This window comes from Oryzias latipes, chromosome 24 (assembly GCF_002234675.1).
Source record: "Oryzias latipes chromosome 24, ASM223467v1".
NCBI classification, from domain to species: Eukaryota; Metazoa; Chordata; class Actinopteri; order Beloniformes; family Adrianichthyidae; genus Oryzias; species Oryzias latipes.
The window spans coordinates 10,298,261-10,315,760 of NC_019882.2; the positions used below are offsets into that span (position 1 = coordinate 10,298,261).

Consider the following 17,500-nt stretch of genomic DNA (forward strand, 5'->3'; position numbering starts at 1 on the left):
GGCTTTAAATACATGTCATTACACATAAATATTAATTTTTATCATATTTTAATATCCAATAATCTTATTTAAGTTATTTGACAGTGTTATATTATTTAATATCTTGATTTCTGTGGGCCCTTTGGGATAGATTTAATTACAGAATTTTTTTGAAATAAGCTCACCAATTAACTGAAGGACATCGAGGAATGAGAAAATAATTTATGTAAAAATAAGTATTTTTATTTCTTTTTTTTAAACTTTTTTTAAGTGTCCTGACCAAGACAATGACTCAACCCAGTAAGCTAAAAGCCTTGACTATAGTAATCTGAAGTCTTACCTCCTTGAACTGCATATGGTTTTATTTATTCTTAACCCCTTCACGCAGTAAATCGCTTATTTGCAACATACCATTTAATTCAGCACTAATCAGGTTAAAGCCATTGATTGGATCCAGTGTTTGTCTTCTCCGTAAATGGCAAAAAAAAAACAAAAAAACACCATGGAATATTTATTTATGTGATCGGAAATAAGTTTAAGCATGAAGGGATTAAACAAAACAAAAAATAATAATCTTTTGTCTCAGGAATGCTATGCTAGCTCCAGCTACAGCAAAAAGTCATTGTTGCACTCCCAAAGCTTTACTTTAACAAATACAAAGAAACTGTCAAAAACTTTACAAAGTTTTTATTTTATTGAAATTAGTGAAAAGTGGTGCTTAAATGAATATACTGTACTTTGTTACAAAGTCTGCAACTAAGTAAAATGCATAGTTATCACTCTAATTATGACTTAAACAAAAATATCAAACAGATGGATAAAGAAAATGGCAAAACAAGTTAGGTTTGTTTATTTTAATTCCATCTTCTGAACAGGTAAAAGGATGGAAAAAGATACTCAATAATACAAGAAAGAAAACTATACAAAGTCTTAAACCTCCATAGAAGCAGATATGTTAAAAAACACAAAAGCCAAATAGCTTTTGTTTAAAGAAAGCTAAAATTTTAAAAAGGATTTTACTTTCTCTTTCGGTTAAAACAGATTATTTCAAATAAATCCCATTAAAGAGAATTACAAAGTAATATAACTAATTAATTGGATGCTTAAATGGTGATGATAGAAACATAAGATTGTCAAAATCACAAAAAGGGCACAACAGATAAAGTGATGAAGAGTTGGTTGGAGCCAAAGTGGGTTAGGAGAAAGTTCTGACTTAAAAAGGCCTCTGCATTTTTGGTGCAACCTTAAAGACTCACTCCAATGAAAATGGTGTTTTTTAACATATTCTTGTGGTATTTTTCTGATGATGGCGGACATGTTTAAAGAAAATTAAGATAAAAATTGCATTTCTGAGTATTTCTTTATTCTAATTGTGGTGAATCAGGAGCAGATGACAAATTGCCATTGGAAAAACCTTGTAGTTGTTACGTACAAACTACAATCGGCAGGACAGAAGCTCCCTGCTCCGCTCCATGCATCCACTAGTAGACAAATAGATCCATGTGCCACTTCACTTTTTTGTCCGATCTGGCTCAAAACTGTATGGCTAGATAGCTGCAATATTGCTCGCCATTTTTATTGCACCAATGATGTTAGTTTGGTGTTGTGAGGGGCTGTAAGCTAGCAGGAAAAGGTGTAAACAAAGGGATAATGGAATATAAGTGCAGGCTAGTCCACACCAGCAGAGATGATTGGTGTGGGACTTTAAAGCAAAGCTTTGACAGGTTTAATGAGACTGAATGATCACGTTCACGCTCCTCAGATGCAGAAACAGCAGCAACCACCAGGGGGCACTCTTTTGTCCAACAAGCAGACCCACACAATTTAAAAACAATTTCTTTTAAGCACATTTTGGTCTTCAGCGAAATTTGTTTAAGGCTTGAGGGTACAAAGACAACATTCTTCACAAAGATAAAAACTTAAATACAAGCAAAACCTCCTGAGGAACAGTTTGAGGAAACTGTTAGTCCCACTTCCTTCTGAACAGAACTTTACAAAGAGCACAGACGTGCTGTGAAATGAATCCTTCCTGTGTTTTAGGTTTTGGTCCTCCTGAAACAGCCGGCATCAGTTGTTACCGTGGCAAAACACAGTGGTTTTTCCTAATAGTTACTATGAGGTCGGTGACAAACAAGAAAGGAACACGTCATCAAAATGAAGAGGAGGAAGTGAAGACTCTGTGTTTTCTGGACTTCGTGTTAAAGTCTATAACTTTGGATAAAAAAGGACATGAAACCGCCTGATTTTAGACCAAAATTTCTCCACAATTGCATGAAAGACCGACGCCATCAAACAGCAAACATTCCTTAAGAGTTTTTCCTGCAGAAGGATCTGGACTGAATGTTTCACACACCGTTTGCCTCAGTTCTGTTCAGTAAATTAAGACTAATTTAGACAGAGACTAAATTCATTTTAGTTGAAGATCTTTGGAGAACCTGAGGTTTAATTTGTCACTTGATAAAAAAAAAGTTATTTCTTTGGAACATGAGAGTTCTTCAGGTTCTTTGTCAGCATCTTAGATGGAATGGAACCCCACAACCTGATTCTTCAAGCGTCCATGCAGCTCAGAGCCCAGATTAAAATGTCAAGAGAACGGGTCCATTTAAGGTTCCGTAGATGTCGGACCGCCACATGAACATTAGAAGATTTCAAGGATTGGGATGGCGCACAAAAGAAGATGTTCCTCATGTCTGGATAAATGCAGCACGCAGGGATGATGTGGACAGATCCTACAAACTGGATCAGCAGCTTTCTTCACAGCAAAATTATACACTATTCCCTATTTTATTTTGAAAATTTCAAGTTTGCTCAATGTAAGACTCAATCCTTCAGGACCACACTCACTTTACCCCAGCTCATGACTGGTTAGTCTCACTACAGGTGAATTTAGTCCTTCTGGAGGCACTTTTTTTTGGCTTTAAACCCACAGGTGCAGCATCTTTGTAGCTCCGCCTCCGTCTGACCTGCAGGAGTCTGTCAGTCTATAACGGGGCAGCTCACACAACTGAGTCCAATTCTTTGCTTTTAGCATTTTCCCGTGTCTTCTCCTGCTCTATCATCTTCTGAGTGACGTCCTGATCTCGGCTCTGGGCCTCCTTCTTCTCGGCCCTTTGACGCTTGAGCTCCACCCAGGGAATGAAGCACAGCAAGACGCCGCCGATGAGGGGAGGGATACCTGCCAGGTAGAAGGCCACGTCATAGCTGCCCAGTTTATCCCTGAGAAAACCTGCCGGACAGAAAACACATTCAGTTTATTTACATTTATGCATTCAATGATCAGTCTCAGTGGTAAAAAAAAATGTTATTTTAGCAAATAAAAAATGTACCAACAGACATGAATTTAGTCAGCCGAGAAGGACACAGCTGCAGTTTGGCACAAACATTAAGCTGCCTTTCTGTTCAGCCTGATGAGCCAAAATAAACCGGTTACATGAGAGGAGGGCTGCCTGTTTTATTTTTAGCTGGGTTAAAGATGCAAATGACGATCTGCAACTCTGCAGGAAGGTCTTTTGCTTCAGTGCAAACCATGAATGAACACAACATTATCATTTTTTATGGTTTTTATTTGATTTAACTTTAAATTACCAAAACTAGGAACTGTTACTGTTAGACCTGCCGAATTCGGCTGCCTGTAATATTGTTGTTTTTTTTGCCTCAAAATCAATTTTTTTTTATATAAACAGTCAAAAGTGTCAATCAAAAAGTTATCTAACATTATGATAATGTATTTTAACGTAAAACATAACAACATATATTCAATCTCTGACTCCACCCACTGGATTCTGTGAGCTATATTGACTGGAGTGAACTCCGCCCAACTCAACAACCCTGAAAAAGGGGAACTGAAGAGCCACTCTGATCATCTTTAGATCTGCTGTAAGAGCGTTCCCAGTGGTCTTTTCATTATGATTATGATGTTTTTAGCCACATTTTTTAAGTGTTGTTTTCTAGGACATAGTTTCTGCAGAGCAGCAGAAATTCATTAGGAATTCACCTCTGAGTTTTGGGTGCACGGTAAGCCTGTCCTCGTTTCCCATCATTCTTTGTTTACCCTCTCTCCCACTACTTTACAGCCCCTTACAACCCCAATATAACATCAGAAAAAAATACAACAAGAACATGTTAAAAACACTGAAAACACCTTTTTTTTTGGAGTGGGTCTTAACATCCCAGTAAAGGAGAAATTGGGAAACTAAAGGGAGAGTTTTGATTAATTCATCCAGCCGTCAATCAAAAAAGAACCTCCTAGATTTTGAACTCTAATTAAACCAACACAGCTAAAAAAAAAAAAAGAATCAGTTGATGAATAGAAGATCAAGTAATAAAACTCTAAAGAATTTTTAGCACTAGGCCTTTTATTGTTTTTTAAGTTTAACGTGGGAGTCAATGAGAAATTACTCATTTTTTCCACCAGCCTCCAGTGGTCAGTTGAGGAACTGCAACATTTACATCTGGGGGGCAAAAAAACTCTTAAAACAGCATCAACTACTAAAAAAAAAAAAAAAAAAACACTCACATTTTTCTTTCTTTTTTTCCCACAAAGCCAAACATGACATCTTGCTGTTATTCATACTTTTGAAATAAGCCACATCCCATAAACACTTTTAGATCATTTCAATAATATATCAAATCTTAATTATTTTGTTTTTACAACCAAAGATTGAAAAACAGTTTAAGGTTTTACTTGAATTATTTATTTATTATTTGTCCTTTATTTATCCAGGCAACACATATTAAGATGACAAATTCATATTTTCAACTGTGGCAAAAAAAGATTATTGAATTAATTGACTTTATTACTGAAAACTCTATTTTCTCTTTTTTTATTTAACTGATCATGATGATCACTTTATTAAAAAAATAGAAAATAACTTTTTACAACTTCAACCTCCATTGTCAGGGCTCCCCATTTTTTTGTGCATCTTTATACTTCTGTTCTACAAGGCCATTCTCTGAAACCTTCAAGCACTTGTGATCCAGTTCCAGGTCTAAATGATCTGATGGTTCTCTCAGCCACAACAAATGCTGTAAAAAAAAAAACCTTCAACACATTTTGTTCGGGAACAAACGACTTAGTTTTCCTCCGGACGGAATGATGCTCACATGACTAGAGGAATGTTACTGATAACAGTATTTAGGCATCATGGGAAACCAACACAATGTATGTTTTACAGTTGGAGGATTCACATGTTGTTCATGTGAACCTTTCAGAGTTCAAGAAAAACATGGACACTAGGTGGAGCCAACACCCCAGAGTTAAACTACTGTTAACATTTGGTTTTTACATTTTTGAAACATTGTGTTTATGGCATATGAGTTCAGTGCCTTGCTCAAGGGCACACCGACGTCTCTAGCAGCATTCCAGTTTTACCTGCAATTGGGGGACCAGCGACCATTGGCACAGACATGAGGCCCAGCAGGCAGCCGATGGCCTGGGACACATCGTCAGCTCCGACCAGCTCAAAGGCGATGGGCGCCATGATGCAGATGAAGCAGCCGTCAAACAGCCCCATCAGCAGGCAGACGGCAATCAGCCCGCCGAAGATGTTACATAGGGGGATCATCATGGACATGACGCCAATGACGAAGAACGAAGAAACCTTGTGAAGAAAAGAGGAGAAGTTTTACTCCTATTTTTAGTTTCAGGGGAGTCCCGGAAGAGGCGGATCCTCCTGGTCTCAAATTCTGTCACTTCCACAAGATCCTTAACCCTCTCAGTTTATTTGCATTTCCTCCTCTTCTTCTCTGACATTTCATTAGGACTAACAGACTCCTCAGACTGACATAAAGGCTGGTTCAAGCCAGAGCTGTCATGTCAGCTCAAACTCACCTGCAGGAACACCTTGTTGACCCCTTTGACGTAATCTGCAACATGGCCGAAGATGAGTCTGCCGATTCCAGATGTGATCCCAATGCACATGAGCAGAACCTCTTTGTTGGTGTCCGCACCAAAACGCTCCTCTACATGCTTCATCTGGGACAACCAATGACAAACGTTTTTGCATCAGTGTCACAAAAATGACAGGAAATCACAGAAAAAGAAGTCTCCTTTTAATCCCATTTCAAGAATGGATGGATACAGTTGGGTTGTGTCAAAGTAGCAAAAAGAAGACAAACACCGGATCCAATCAATGGCTTTAACCTGAACCATTGTCTTTCCTTTCGTCCTGTCAGAACTTATCAACCTGCAGGCCATTCTTAGATCGATGTTTGCCCTCAAGGTTCCTTCAGGCTCCAAAGACATCAGCTCAGATGTTTCTTGGGTCAGACAGTGCCCACATATCCTTTCCTCCAGGCTACAGCATTCCCGTTCAAAGGACCAGCCTGTCTGTCTCCACCCAGTCCAACAGCCTCCCATCCATCTGCACCGACCCCTGTGTGACTCCCACTCCCCCCTAAATGCAACAACAGGAGGCTCTGTGCTCAGAGGTCCTGCTGTGAGGGGAGGATGGATGCTGAGAAACTCGTGACGGAAGCCCAGTGTTTTGTTCTACGGCGTGGTTCAGTGGGAGAAGAAGGAAGGGGGTGTCAGTGGTTGGATCTAGGCTTGACTCTGAAAAAATGGTGGCAAAAAGAACTAGGGGTTCAAACCATCACCAGTCATCCTCTCCATTCACTCTTTAGCATTAGAGTGGTTGAATTCATTCGTTAAAAAAAGACTTGGGTGTCATCTGTTTCTGGGGTCATTTTGAAAAAGATCAGGCAGTTGCAGAGCAGAACATCTACATCATCAGTCTTAACCCTTGTGCTATCTTAGATGACCCCACCCTTACATTGACGTGTTCTCCCTACCATGACAAAGGTGGTTAAAGGTGGAAAGATTTCATGTAATCCATGGACACCAGTGAAGATCACAAATCATTGAAGAAAAAAGGTTCAGCGCACTGTCTAGTGGGTCTAGATGACCCAACTCCCAACGTTAAAGTGCCTAGGATAGCACAAGGGTTAAAGTGGTCAGGTGGCGTTCTTGCCAGACCATCTTAACTGTATCCTCTTAACATTGGTAGCTGGGGTCTCTGAGGGAGACCCCACCACACCATGTGCGACACTCAATTTGCCACTTAAGCCAACATGTGTGCTTGTTTTTCTTCCCACAATCTGGAAAGTCAACATTTTGGTCCTTTTCCAGGTCCCACATCAGCTTATTTTATTTGCTGAGTTAGCACATGTATGGGTCAACGTCTCTCAAAGAGTGGTTTCGTTTCGGACCATGGAGCGGTCAGAAAACGTTGGGCCCATGAAAGGCTGCTTTCAGCTGTTTTGCTCCAGATCCGTCTCTAGGGCTCAGAGGTCCTACCGCGTGCTGTTACAGCGGCCGCTTCGAAGCCAAAAGGGCAGGGCCCCACTCTGAGGCTGCAGCCGGGCCCAACCCCCGTGGAGTCATGCTCCAAGAAGCAGACACCGGAGAAGGGCTGTGAGCAGGGAGCTGATCTCCTTCTAATAACAGTTCCAGAGTGCAAACAAACGGGGTCCTCATGAGTCAACCCCCCACCCCAAACCCCACAGGGTCCTCTTGCAGCAGAAATTCAAACAATGGATTGAAGGAAACCAAAACCAGGTTACAAAGTTGACTTAAAGCGGAACAGGAGCTTCACACTTAAACTTCCCCCACATCAACAAGAACATACGTGACTTTGTGTACTGTTGCAGAAGAGATCAACATTCAATTCAGTTCAGTGCTGATTAACTGAGAAGAAAAATAAAGTATAGTTTTACTGATGAAAGTCTAAATACTGCAGAACAAAAACACAATGGTAAGTTGTATTAACCTTTTACCTGGCACCAATTTAAATTCCAAAATTCTAACTCTAACCATCATTTGATAATAATTCAAGACTTCTGCCAATTTAAAAAGACACGTGTGTTGATTAAAACGGTTCTGGGACATCAAAAGGTTATAATTCTATTCTAGTGCAGCCATTTCTGGGAGTCACTAAAGAGAATCAAGCATTTCCAAACGTAAACGCATAAAAAGTAACAGAAATATATCCCCAACATTAGATAAACCTGATATATCATGGGAAACTCAAAAAGTCCTCTACAGGCAGTTAAACTTAGTTAAATGTTTGAGTATCATGAAACGTCTTGTTGACGGCGCTGTTTCCAAATCATCAACTTCACCAGGATGCAGTTCTGCTTTAGACGCATGCAACCGCGTGATGCAGGCCATGCTGACACTTCATGAAAAGTTGGAAGAAAGTCAAAAAATCCTGGTTGTTTAACTCAAGTGATGTCAAAGTGCAAATGCACCCAACCAGAACTTCCACGTGATACAAGCTAACGTCAAGTTCAGGGAATGTTTCTTGAAAGTCAGCAGAACCATCGAACAAAGCTTGAGTGAAACTGAGCGGTCCTGTCAAAAACCTTCTGCATTTTGACTTTCACTTTCATGTGCATATACATCCTGTTTTACAGTTAACAGAACATCTTTCCAAACTTCTTCTACGCCCCCCAAAATATATTGAAAACTCAGACTTACCAGGTGAACGTAGGGTACAAAGTACCCGTACAGGGCTGCAGGTATTCCAAAGGCCCAGATGCGATATCCCACAGACTTCCAAATGTTGGTGTTAAAGACCTGTCTCAGGCGAGACTGTCCACTTTGGGAGCTCTTGGGTTTGGGGGGCAGCAGGGGCCTGTAGCTGAAGCCAGCCAGAATCAGAACAAAGATTAGGGTGCAGAGCACCCGCAAGGTGTTCTGAAAGCCCAAGCTGCTGAGCAGGCCAGAGAGCAAGTAGGGCATGAGGATGGTGAAGACGCTGCTGCCGGCTGTCACGATGCCATTCACCAGACCGAGGCGCTTCTTGAAGTAGTGTCCCAGGATGACGAGGCTGGGCTGGTAGGAGAACGAGCAGCCGCAGGCAAAGACCACGCCGTAAGTGAAGTACATGAGGCCAAGGGACCTGTGAGGGCCACAACCAAACTCTGCTTTAGTCTTCAACTGAGCTGCAAGCCAAACAAGAAAACGTCATGTCTCCATTTCTTTAAAGCACAAATGTGAAGTCCACTGATATTTTTTACATGCATTTCTTATTAATGTTGGATTCTATGTTTTACTTTGACCATATATGACCATTTATTAACTTTTTACAACAATTTCTTAATAAATTTTGGTTACCCTATAGCAGGGTTGTCCAAACTATGGTACACAAGCCATACTTTATAGTTTTTCCATGTCCTATAATAAAAGATCTTGCCATTATTGTAGAAATATTTTAATACGATTTTTAAACATGCAAAAATGAGAAATCACACAATTACATGAAGCATTAAGGAAACATCGTCCACTCAGACCACAGCAATAACAGAGGTTCCCCCTCAGTCTTTTCTGTTGTTAAATATAAGGACAATTGTGTGTTTGACATTCACTAACCAATCAAAATGAAACAATTAAGAGTTTTTTTTAAGTTGAATAACTCAAAAATATTTTCATTATTTTAGAGATTTTGGTATAAAATGGGATTCCAAACTCAGCTCCAAGAGCTATGTTAAGAAGTTGTCCGAAGAAATCAAATAATTTGCTTTTTTTTGCATTTTAACAATCTAAAAATGCTCATGATTGTTACAACTGTTGGAGCTGCTCTTCCATTGCTTTGAAAGTATATCCTTAACAATTGAAAATACACGTAAAATTGCAGAATCACTCAAAAAAGACCATCAAATATTCCAGATACTAAAGCCTACGTTACAACATTTCAAACAAATAGAACAGTTTACAATTAAGGATTTCAAAAATGCATGCATTATTTTATACGATGCTATACTCACTTAACCTAATACATTTAAACCAACTGTGACATGATACCAATCGAGCTCTTTAAAGAGCAGTGTGCAGAGGAATCAAGGGGTAGTAAAGTCTGCCAACTTTACATTATCATCTGCAAATGCAAGACTCTACCAATGATCCAAAATGCTGCTTTGTGTCTCATTTTTAATCACCCAAAGGGACAAGTCACACCTATAGACATGCATACATACACTGTGATGCCGCCCAAACAGTGAGTTATAAGTGGGAGGGTATGTTGACTGGACTTTACTTTCCTGATTGTTTTAAAAGCAGCTATTAGGCGGGACAAAATGTGTTCAGATTAGCTATTGGTCCCTCCAATCTCCAAATCAATAGCCTTTCTCCAAAATATGCATACATTTGAGCTCTAAAAATACAAACAGTGGATTTAAAAGAAATACTGCTTTTAGAGTTGTCATAAACATCAAAAACGGTTCAGAAACAAGACAATACCTACCCGTAATTTCTGGACTATAGAGCACACCTGATTCCAAGCCGCCGCACCCATTACATTTTTAAAGGATAAATGATTTTGTACATACATAAGCCGCACCTGTCTATAAGCCGCATGTGCCCACATTGAAACATGTTGTGTAGAATGAGGATGTGTATGAGCTGAAACCGTGTAACCGTGTGTAAGAAAGAGGAGTGAGAGTGTGCAGCGCAAGAGGGAGTGAGAGTGCAGCGGATGTGTGTTGGGGGTGCGCGTTCATGTTTGATATACAGAGTGAAGGGAAACTGTAATAAAAGAAGGTTTCCCCCAGAAGAACAGTGAATGATTCTTTATTGACCCGCTCTGGAGGCTCTGAGGTTCCCAACGGGGAAGTGAACCCCGAAGGAAGATCAGCCTTCGGTGGAGAGAAAAGAAAGAAAAAAGTAATCGCAGGAAAGGTTCAACACATGATATATTTACAAAGAAAGACGGTGCACAGAAAGAGTTTTGAAAGTTCTAATAATATACCTGAGCTTTTTTTTCCAAATAGGGGTGTGACGATAACCACATCACCGCAGTGATGACTCGTCACCTTTTTACCTTTTTACCTTTTTTTTTTTTTTAAGTTCTGCATGTGGTGCGGGATTTGAACTATGATAAACACAATCATCTTTGCTAATAATTTACTTTTTCTGCGAGTCCTGTGTTCAAACTTCGAGGGCTTCTAGGGGAATTTCCATTGTATTCATTTCCATTACAACCTGCGTGCGTTCTTGAGTGCGCCCGCCGGAGTATTTTGTGTTTGGGGTGGGGGTTACAAGGGTTCCGACACCGTGACTCTTGTTGCTTCATCACCGCAGGGATCAAAATCCCACACCGTCACAGCTGTACTCCAGAGCGGTTTAATAGAGAATCAATCACCGTTCTTCTGGGGGAAACCTTTTATTACTGTTCTCCTTCACTCCGTAACACCAAACATGAACGTGCGCGCACTCATTTGTGCGCTATCTCTTGCACTGCTCGTGCTCCTTCCTCCTACACATGCAGCGCGCTGACACACATACTCATTCTACAACACCTATATAGTTAGTTCAGTAGTTAGATAGTTAGTAGTTGGTTGTTACTGTTATTTGTTAATAAAGAACAACGTGTTGTAATTATTACTTGTATTCATTTGCGACGCGGCCGCCGGGGGATTTTGTGTGTGTGTTTGTGTGGGTGGGTGGGGGGGTGGTTAACCGCGACACTGCAAATCCTGCTGCTTCATCCCCGTGGTGATCAAAAGTCCCACACCGTCACAGCTCTATTCCAAACAGTGCCTGTGACGCGGCAGTAACACAGCAGCAACATGGTAGTAACAGCACTACCAGGGCTGGTTAAAAAACATACCGGTAAAAGTCACTGAGAGCAGCAGTAACTTATAGGCACGCACCTCCTATGCACTGACACCATGGAAGTCTTCCTCCTCAGTGTGAAATTGGAATAGCGTCAGACAGTCTTCGCCACACACTCTCTGTCTCTCCTTCGTTGTCGCTGTCAGTGTCACTCTAATCCTGAGGTAAATTCCTTGCACTGTCCTCTCCGTCATACAGCAGACCGGCTTTTCCAAACCCGTTGGTGATGGTGGATTTTTTCACACTGCTTTTAACGACTGCTTTTAACTTGAAAGCTGCTTCATTTGCATTTCTTCTTGCATTTTCCATGATGAGGGTCTGTTTGTGCGATTCATTCAAAAAGCAGGAATTTACATTAAACTTGCGTCTTCCTCGACACATATACCATATACCCCCTGTCTCACTCTTACCCTTTCTGCTCAAGCGCCCCTAGCGGCCGTTAGAAAAAAATGCATAAATTAGCCGCATCATTGAATAAGTCGCAGGGTTCAAAGCGTGTGACAAAAGTAGCGGTTTATAATCCGGAAATTACGGTTGGCTGGTTTCATAAGTAAAGTTGGATTTTTCAAAATAAAAGCCTATTGCTCCCTCCTCCAACCAGCCTCTAGTTGTCGTCAGAAGAACTGCATCCTGGTTGACTTCATATTCAAGATCGGGAGGTAGGGGCTTTGTCATGCCACTGTTCAGATGGCTTCCTGTGGCTCCCCATATCAAATACAAAGTCCTGATGGTCGCTTAGTCAGCTCAAAGACACCTTCCCCTGAAGTCCCTAGACCTGGTCCACAGTCCACAGTCCACTCACTGGGCTCTGCCAACAAACAGCAACTGGCAGTTTTCTACACCACTCAGCAAAATATCACAGATAACATTTTCAGTTCTGTGGTTCATAAAGGTGTAATAAACTATTTGACTATTTTTATTACTCTACACGCCAACATTTAAAGCATTTAAGAAAGTCCCACCTCTTCCATAGTGAACGCGCTTACTTTGAGAAAAAGGAATCTATACATCTTTTTTGTAAATCACTGAAATAAAATATCAGTAAAATGACTGAATACAAATTACCACTTTAAAGAAAAGACTACCCAAACAGCTGTGGAAGGCAAACTACTCTTGTAATCATTCAAATTTGCAGATTAAATAAATTGTGATTTCCTGTATTTGTCTGTTACAACTGTATGTCTTAATAATTCTGTCTTCCTGTATCTGTCAGGGGAAGTCATGTAGTTCTATTTAGCAACAATCTGACTTATTTTCATTTGCTATTTTTCAACACATTCTTTTATAAGCTTTTTGTCTTTTTAATAAAACTAGTAATAAATAAATACAAATAAACAATTGGTATGTTGAAATTTTTGGTGTTTTAAATGATGCCGGTTGGTTCTATTGGATTAATCCACATGTGTGGAAGGAAGATGTTTAGAGATAAGGGGGCAGTACCTCTGGTTGCTGGAGGTTCTTGTTTTTCGACATGAGGCGCAAAGTCTTTCTCTATACTGATTCGCTTAGATTATAGCCCCATTAAGATAATCTTAACCTGAGCAGCATGTACTTTAAGGACAGTCTAGTTTATGGTTGACACTGTTGGAGATTGTCTGCAATTAAAGTGAACTTCAAGAAGCTTTTCATTGAAGTTTAATCCAGTATGAGTAGAAACACAGCTATTGTCAGGATGTTTAGACGCCAACACCCACCAATCTGAAGCTGAGGACTGTCTATCTAAGAATATCTTAGGCATCTAAACAGCCTTTGGTAAAATGTAAACATTCTAGTTAGCTCAATGGAGTTTCCTAGAGGTCAAGTCTACCATGTTCACCAAAACTCCACCTCATTAATCACCATTTCATGTTTTGCTTTTTCTTTTTTATAGGCTGAATTTGAATGTAACACTTAACTTTTACCCCTAACTGCACATACAACGGTGCAGGACAGGTTAATACAAACAAACAAGTTGTATTTTCTCCGTTTTTGATTATATAAACAGGGGACATTTTTTCACCCTTTTCTTTTCGGTGTCTCATTTACCGTGTTTTCAGCACTATAAAGCACACTTAAAAGACTTAGTTTTATGTTAAAAAAATGACACCTTAAAATCTGGTGCACCTTATATATGAATTCTTTCTGGTTGTGTTTACTAATGTTGAAGTGATCTCGAGAGGTAAATGGTTCTCTGACAAAACATCCCTCTGTTATTTTTTCCGAGTTGTATATTATGAATTTGTTAATGTGTAGTCGTGTCCGACTGTTTTTTTACATGTTACTAACAAGGTTGGGAGATAGCGTCACAGTAACGTTTGTTTTCGTGTTTTCAGTCTGTTTTTTTGCGTGTCGCAAATAAGTGGTTAACATGTAGCGTTTTACAAACCAGTTCTAGAGTTACTGTGAATGCTGTTAATAAAGTCTGACTGACTGACAGACAAATCTCTGACTTTTGTGTCGCTTGATGCGCCTTATAGTTTGGTACGCCTTATGTATTACATACGCTTGAAAATAAACCAATGATGGTGCGCCCTATAGAAACTTTGGTAAACTATCGCTTCCCCCTCATCTTAATGAGAAAAGGCACAGTAAACTTAAGGGGAAAGACCCCTGTGACCCAACTACTAAGGCCAGCTCTTGTCTTCATGAATTGTTATCCCTTTAACACCAGAACTTTAGCTCCAGTATTGACGTTCTTTCGATTACCGTAACTCTTTGACCGTAAAGCTGAGAACAGTAGTAAAGTAGTACCACAGTAGTAAAGTGTTTACCCAAGTAACAAATGTATTGTAAGTACATCTTTGCCGCATTTCCACACAAGGCGTCTTTTCTCCGCTTCAGAATCAGGAGGAACTACTTCAATCGCCTAAATGGTTAAAGAGATACTGTAGTTTAAAGAACACGTGTTTTTTAGTGTTGCGACTAAAAAATCAAAGACTTTTTCCACTAAGGATTGAATAAACCTTTGTGCACTGTTGGGCAAAAACACTTGTAGATGGAAGCTATAAATGATCTGCACATTTATAGCTGTTCATTAAGGGCATTAAAGCAGAGAAGTGTGACCAAAATCTCTGATACGACTTCAAAAAAATGTTTGATGCATTTCTCTGAACCTTCACAAATATCAAAAATAGTTATAATTCCTAAATGCTGGAATCAGGACATAAGTAGAAACCAATGACAGGATTCAAGTCCAGTGTAAAATGTGATAACCTGTTGATGATTAGTGGACTGATAGATGCATGAAACTGAATGACATTTTTGTCCAAAAATGATCAGGCTCTGATGCAGATCAATATCTTCCAACTTCACCCAGATAAAGGTCCTCTGCTCTGTGAAAGTCTGTCCAACAGTCAGCTGATAAGGCACAATCTGTTTTATTGTTTTGTTTGTGGAGATGAGGTGTGGCGAGTTTTCAGGAGCCAGTGCTAGCAGAGCCCCGCCCTCACCAGCTCTGCAGGATGGGACAGAGATTACACTTGAGCAAACGTGAAGCCCAGATGATCAGCATCAACGTCAGCCAGGGCGGAGTTCGTCCAAGGTCATGATGGTTAGGGTTAAAGTTTACTCTGTTGTCAGCACTTCCTGTAGCTGAACATGTGACCTTCTCACTGCACCAAAAACTGCTGCTGAAGGATTTTTTTTTTAAGGTTAGCAGAGTCATTAAAATGGTTCCTTACTCAACAAAGGAGCTAGCCAGCAGGCCGACCAGGGCAACAGCGGCGCCACCTACTGCTGTGATCCTGCAGCCAAAAATATCGGTGAAGATGCTGACAATAGGGGAGCAGAAGAAGATCATGCCCATGGCAAGGGAGCCCACCCATGCTGCAGGAGACAGAAAAAAACACAGAAGGAGAGTCCATGTAAGTAGCTGAATAAAAAAACAGACGCGTGACATCCTGTGAAAAAAAATACAGATGAGGTCACTGATGGCATGGACCGATCATGGGTTGATCTTAAAACCTTCTTAACTCTGCTTTTTTCAGTCATGTCTTACTCTGCCCACAAATTCTTCTGTATTTTTTTCAGATATCCTTTTCAAATGTGTCCATTTTCTTTCAGAACTGTCAAAGTTTTTAACTTTTTTTACTTTCTAGTTCTTGTATCTGACCATTATCAAGTGGCTTCACCAATCCACTGCACTTTCACTGTCATCTTGAAGGCTTCATATCTCAATCTGGATCGAACATAAAACTACATCAAAGTCACAGTTAACTCCAGCAGGAGTTAAAAAGCCTGAAAAACTGAACCAAAGGGCAGAAAAAACAAGTCAGCTTTTATGAGGTTTAATGCATTTTAAACAATGGACACTTGCCAGCCCATCAGATAAACATCCAGGAACTCCGGTTTTCTCTCACAGTTCAAAACATGCTTCATAGGTTAATTGATGTCTCTAAATTGTTCCTAGGTGTGAATGTGAGTGTGCCGCTCTGGAATAGACTGGCGACCTATTCAGGGTGCAGCCCACCTCTGCCCAACAGTAGTGGGTCAGTGTTTTTGCCGTCTTTTTTCATACAGCAGGTCGGGGTTCAGGGCTGCTGCTGGTTCCTGTCCAAACATTCAGATGATCTCATGCTGATGGAGGTCTGGTTATGGCTGCATGTAGAACCAGCATGATTGTTTTCTATCAGACGTCAACCTAAAGCCTCTCTAAGCTTGCTGAACCATTTTGAACCTCCTCCTTTATGGAGGAGGTTCAAAATGTACTTGTAAAGATTTCATCTAAATGTCAGAAATGTTTTGCAGAACTGCACCACAAACATCTCCTGTGTGACCCAGTGACCAGCTATTTTTTTAGATCCAACCAGACGACACAAAATTCGATGAGTCCGCTTGGCTTGCTCTCATATTTGTAGGGATAAGCTGAGGTAAGCTTCATGTCATACCCAGGAGTAAGGAAGAGGAGCTACACAGAAGCCACAAAGACGGCAGGAAATTACTGCTGAGTTCTGCAGGTCTGAGTCTGAAACCACCTTTGCTTCAGACATGTAATACGGCTCGTCTGCTGTAACGTTTGTCTGTTGCTGCAGGCGGGTCAGCAGACGGGATTCGGGTGATTTGAGTGGTCTGTGAGCTTCGTTAAAGGCTTTGAACCCGGTCACCCCACAGCCCCACACTCACCGTTTAAACCTGCCCGGCATTCTGCTGGATGTTTTTATGATGGCTAACTGATGTGGGCTCTCCTTTGATCTATCCATTTACCCATCCATCCATTTGCCCAAAATATCCTGACACAGATTTGAATCAAACAAACACATGAACCCAAAGGTCACATAGACCAGAACTCTCCTTTCATTTTCACTTTGAAACTCCTTTATTGCTTTAATGTCCACACATTTCCTCTCATTTACACTAAATGTCACTAGTAATGTCACTTTCCGCCCATCTTCTTCATCAGTGATGCAGCATTCGAGCAGACAGCAGACCGAACGCTGCAGCACTGTTGGAATAAAAGATGTACAACATTTTAGAATCAAACATCATTTTCAACATGAAACTAGGTTTCCATAGGGACATCAGAGATAAATACCACACAACAGGAGCCGCAAAACGGCAGTCAGTCTTGGTAGCATCATTCAGAATATAGATAATGACCTCCACTTTTTCAAACTCACAGCAATTTACTCGTGACATAATCCTGAGCTAGAAAGTCACTCGCTAATTCACTCGCATTAGGAAAAGGACTCATTTCCTATTTAAAAAGGACTCATGGCATTAATCCTGGACCTACTGGTACCTTGAGTTTCTGATGCAGATGTTAATCCTTAGTCACAACTGCCCTCACAGGTGAATATGGCTGTCTGCAGGCTAAAAATGGTCAACCTGGTAATGGGCACGCATGTGTCCTGGACAAAATATCAAGGTTGTGGACCGCTTAATGAGTCCTCTGGTAAAATGCAAACATTCTGCTTTACTTTCTACGTGCAT

The 17,500-nt window shown here is 40.4% G+C and overlaps 1 protein-coding gene across 1 annotated transcript in view; it reads right to left on the bottom strand.

Moving 5' to 3' along the window:
- Positions 1 to 650: 650 nt before the first annotated feature.
- slc16a10 (solute carrier family 16 member 10) overlaps positions 651 to 17,500 on the bottom strand; it is a 35,207-nt gene continuing 18,357 nt past the window's right edge. Inside the window, exons 2-6 of the mRNA XM_004083616.4 lie at positions 15,253 to 15,397; positions 8,459 to 8,882; positions 5,810 to 5,953; positions 5,351 to 5,579; positions 651 to 3,205 (exon numbers count right to left, since the gene is read on the bottom strand). Of these exons, the coding sequence (XP_004083664.1) occupies positions 2,976 to 3,205; positions 5,351 to 5,579; positions 5,810 to 5,953; positions 8,459 to 8,882; positions 15,253 to 15,397 (1,172 nt within the window). The 3' untranslated portion in view covers positions 651 to 2,975. The remainder of the gene's footprint in view (positions 3,206 to 5,350; positions 5,580 to 5,809; positions 5,954 to 8,458; positions 8,883 to 15,252; positions 15,398 to 17,500) is intronic.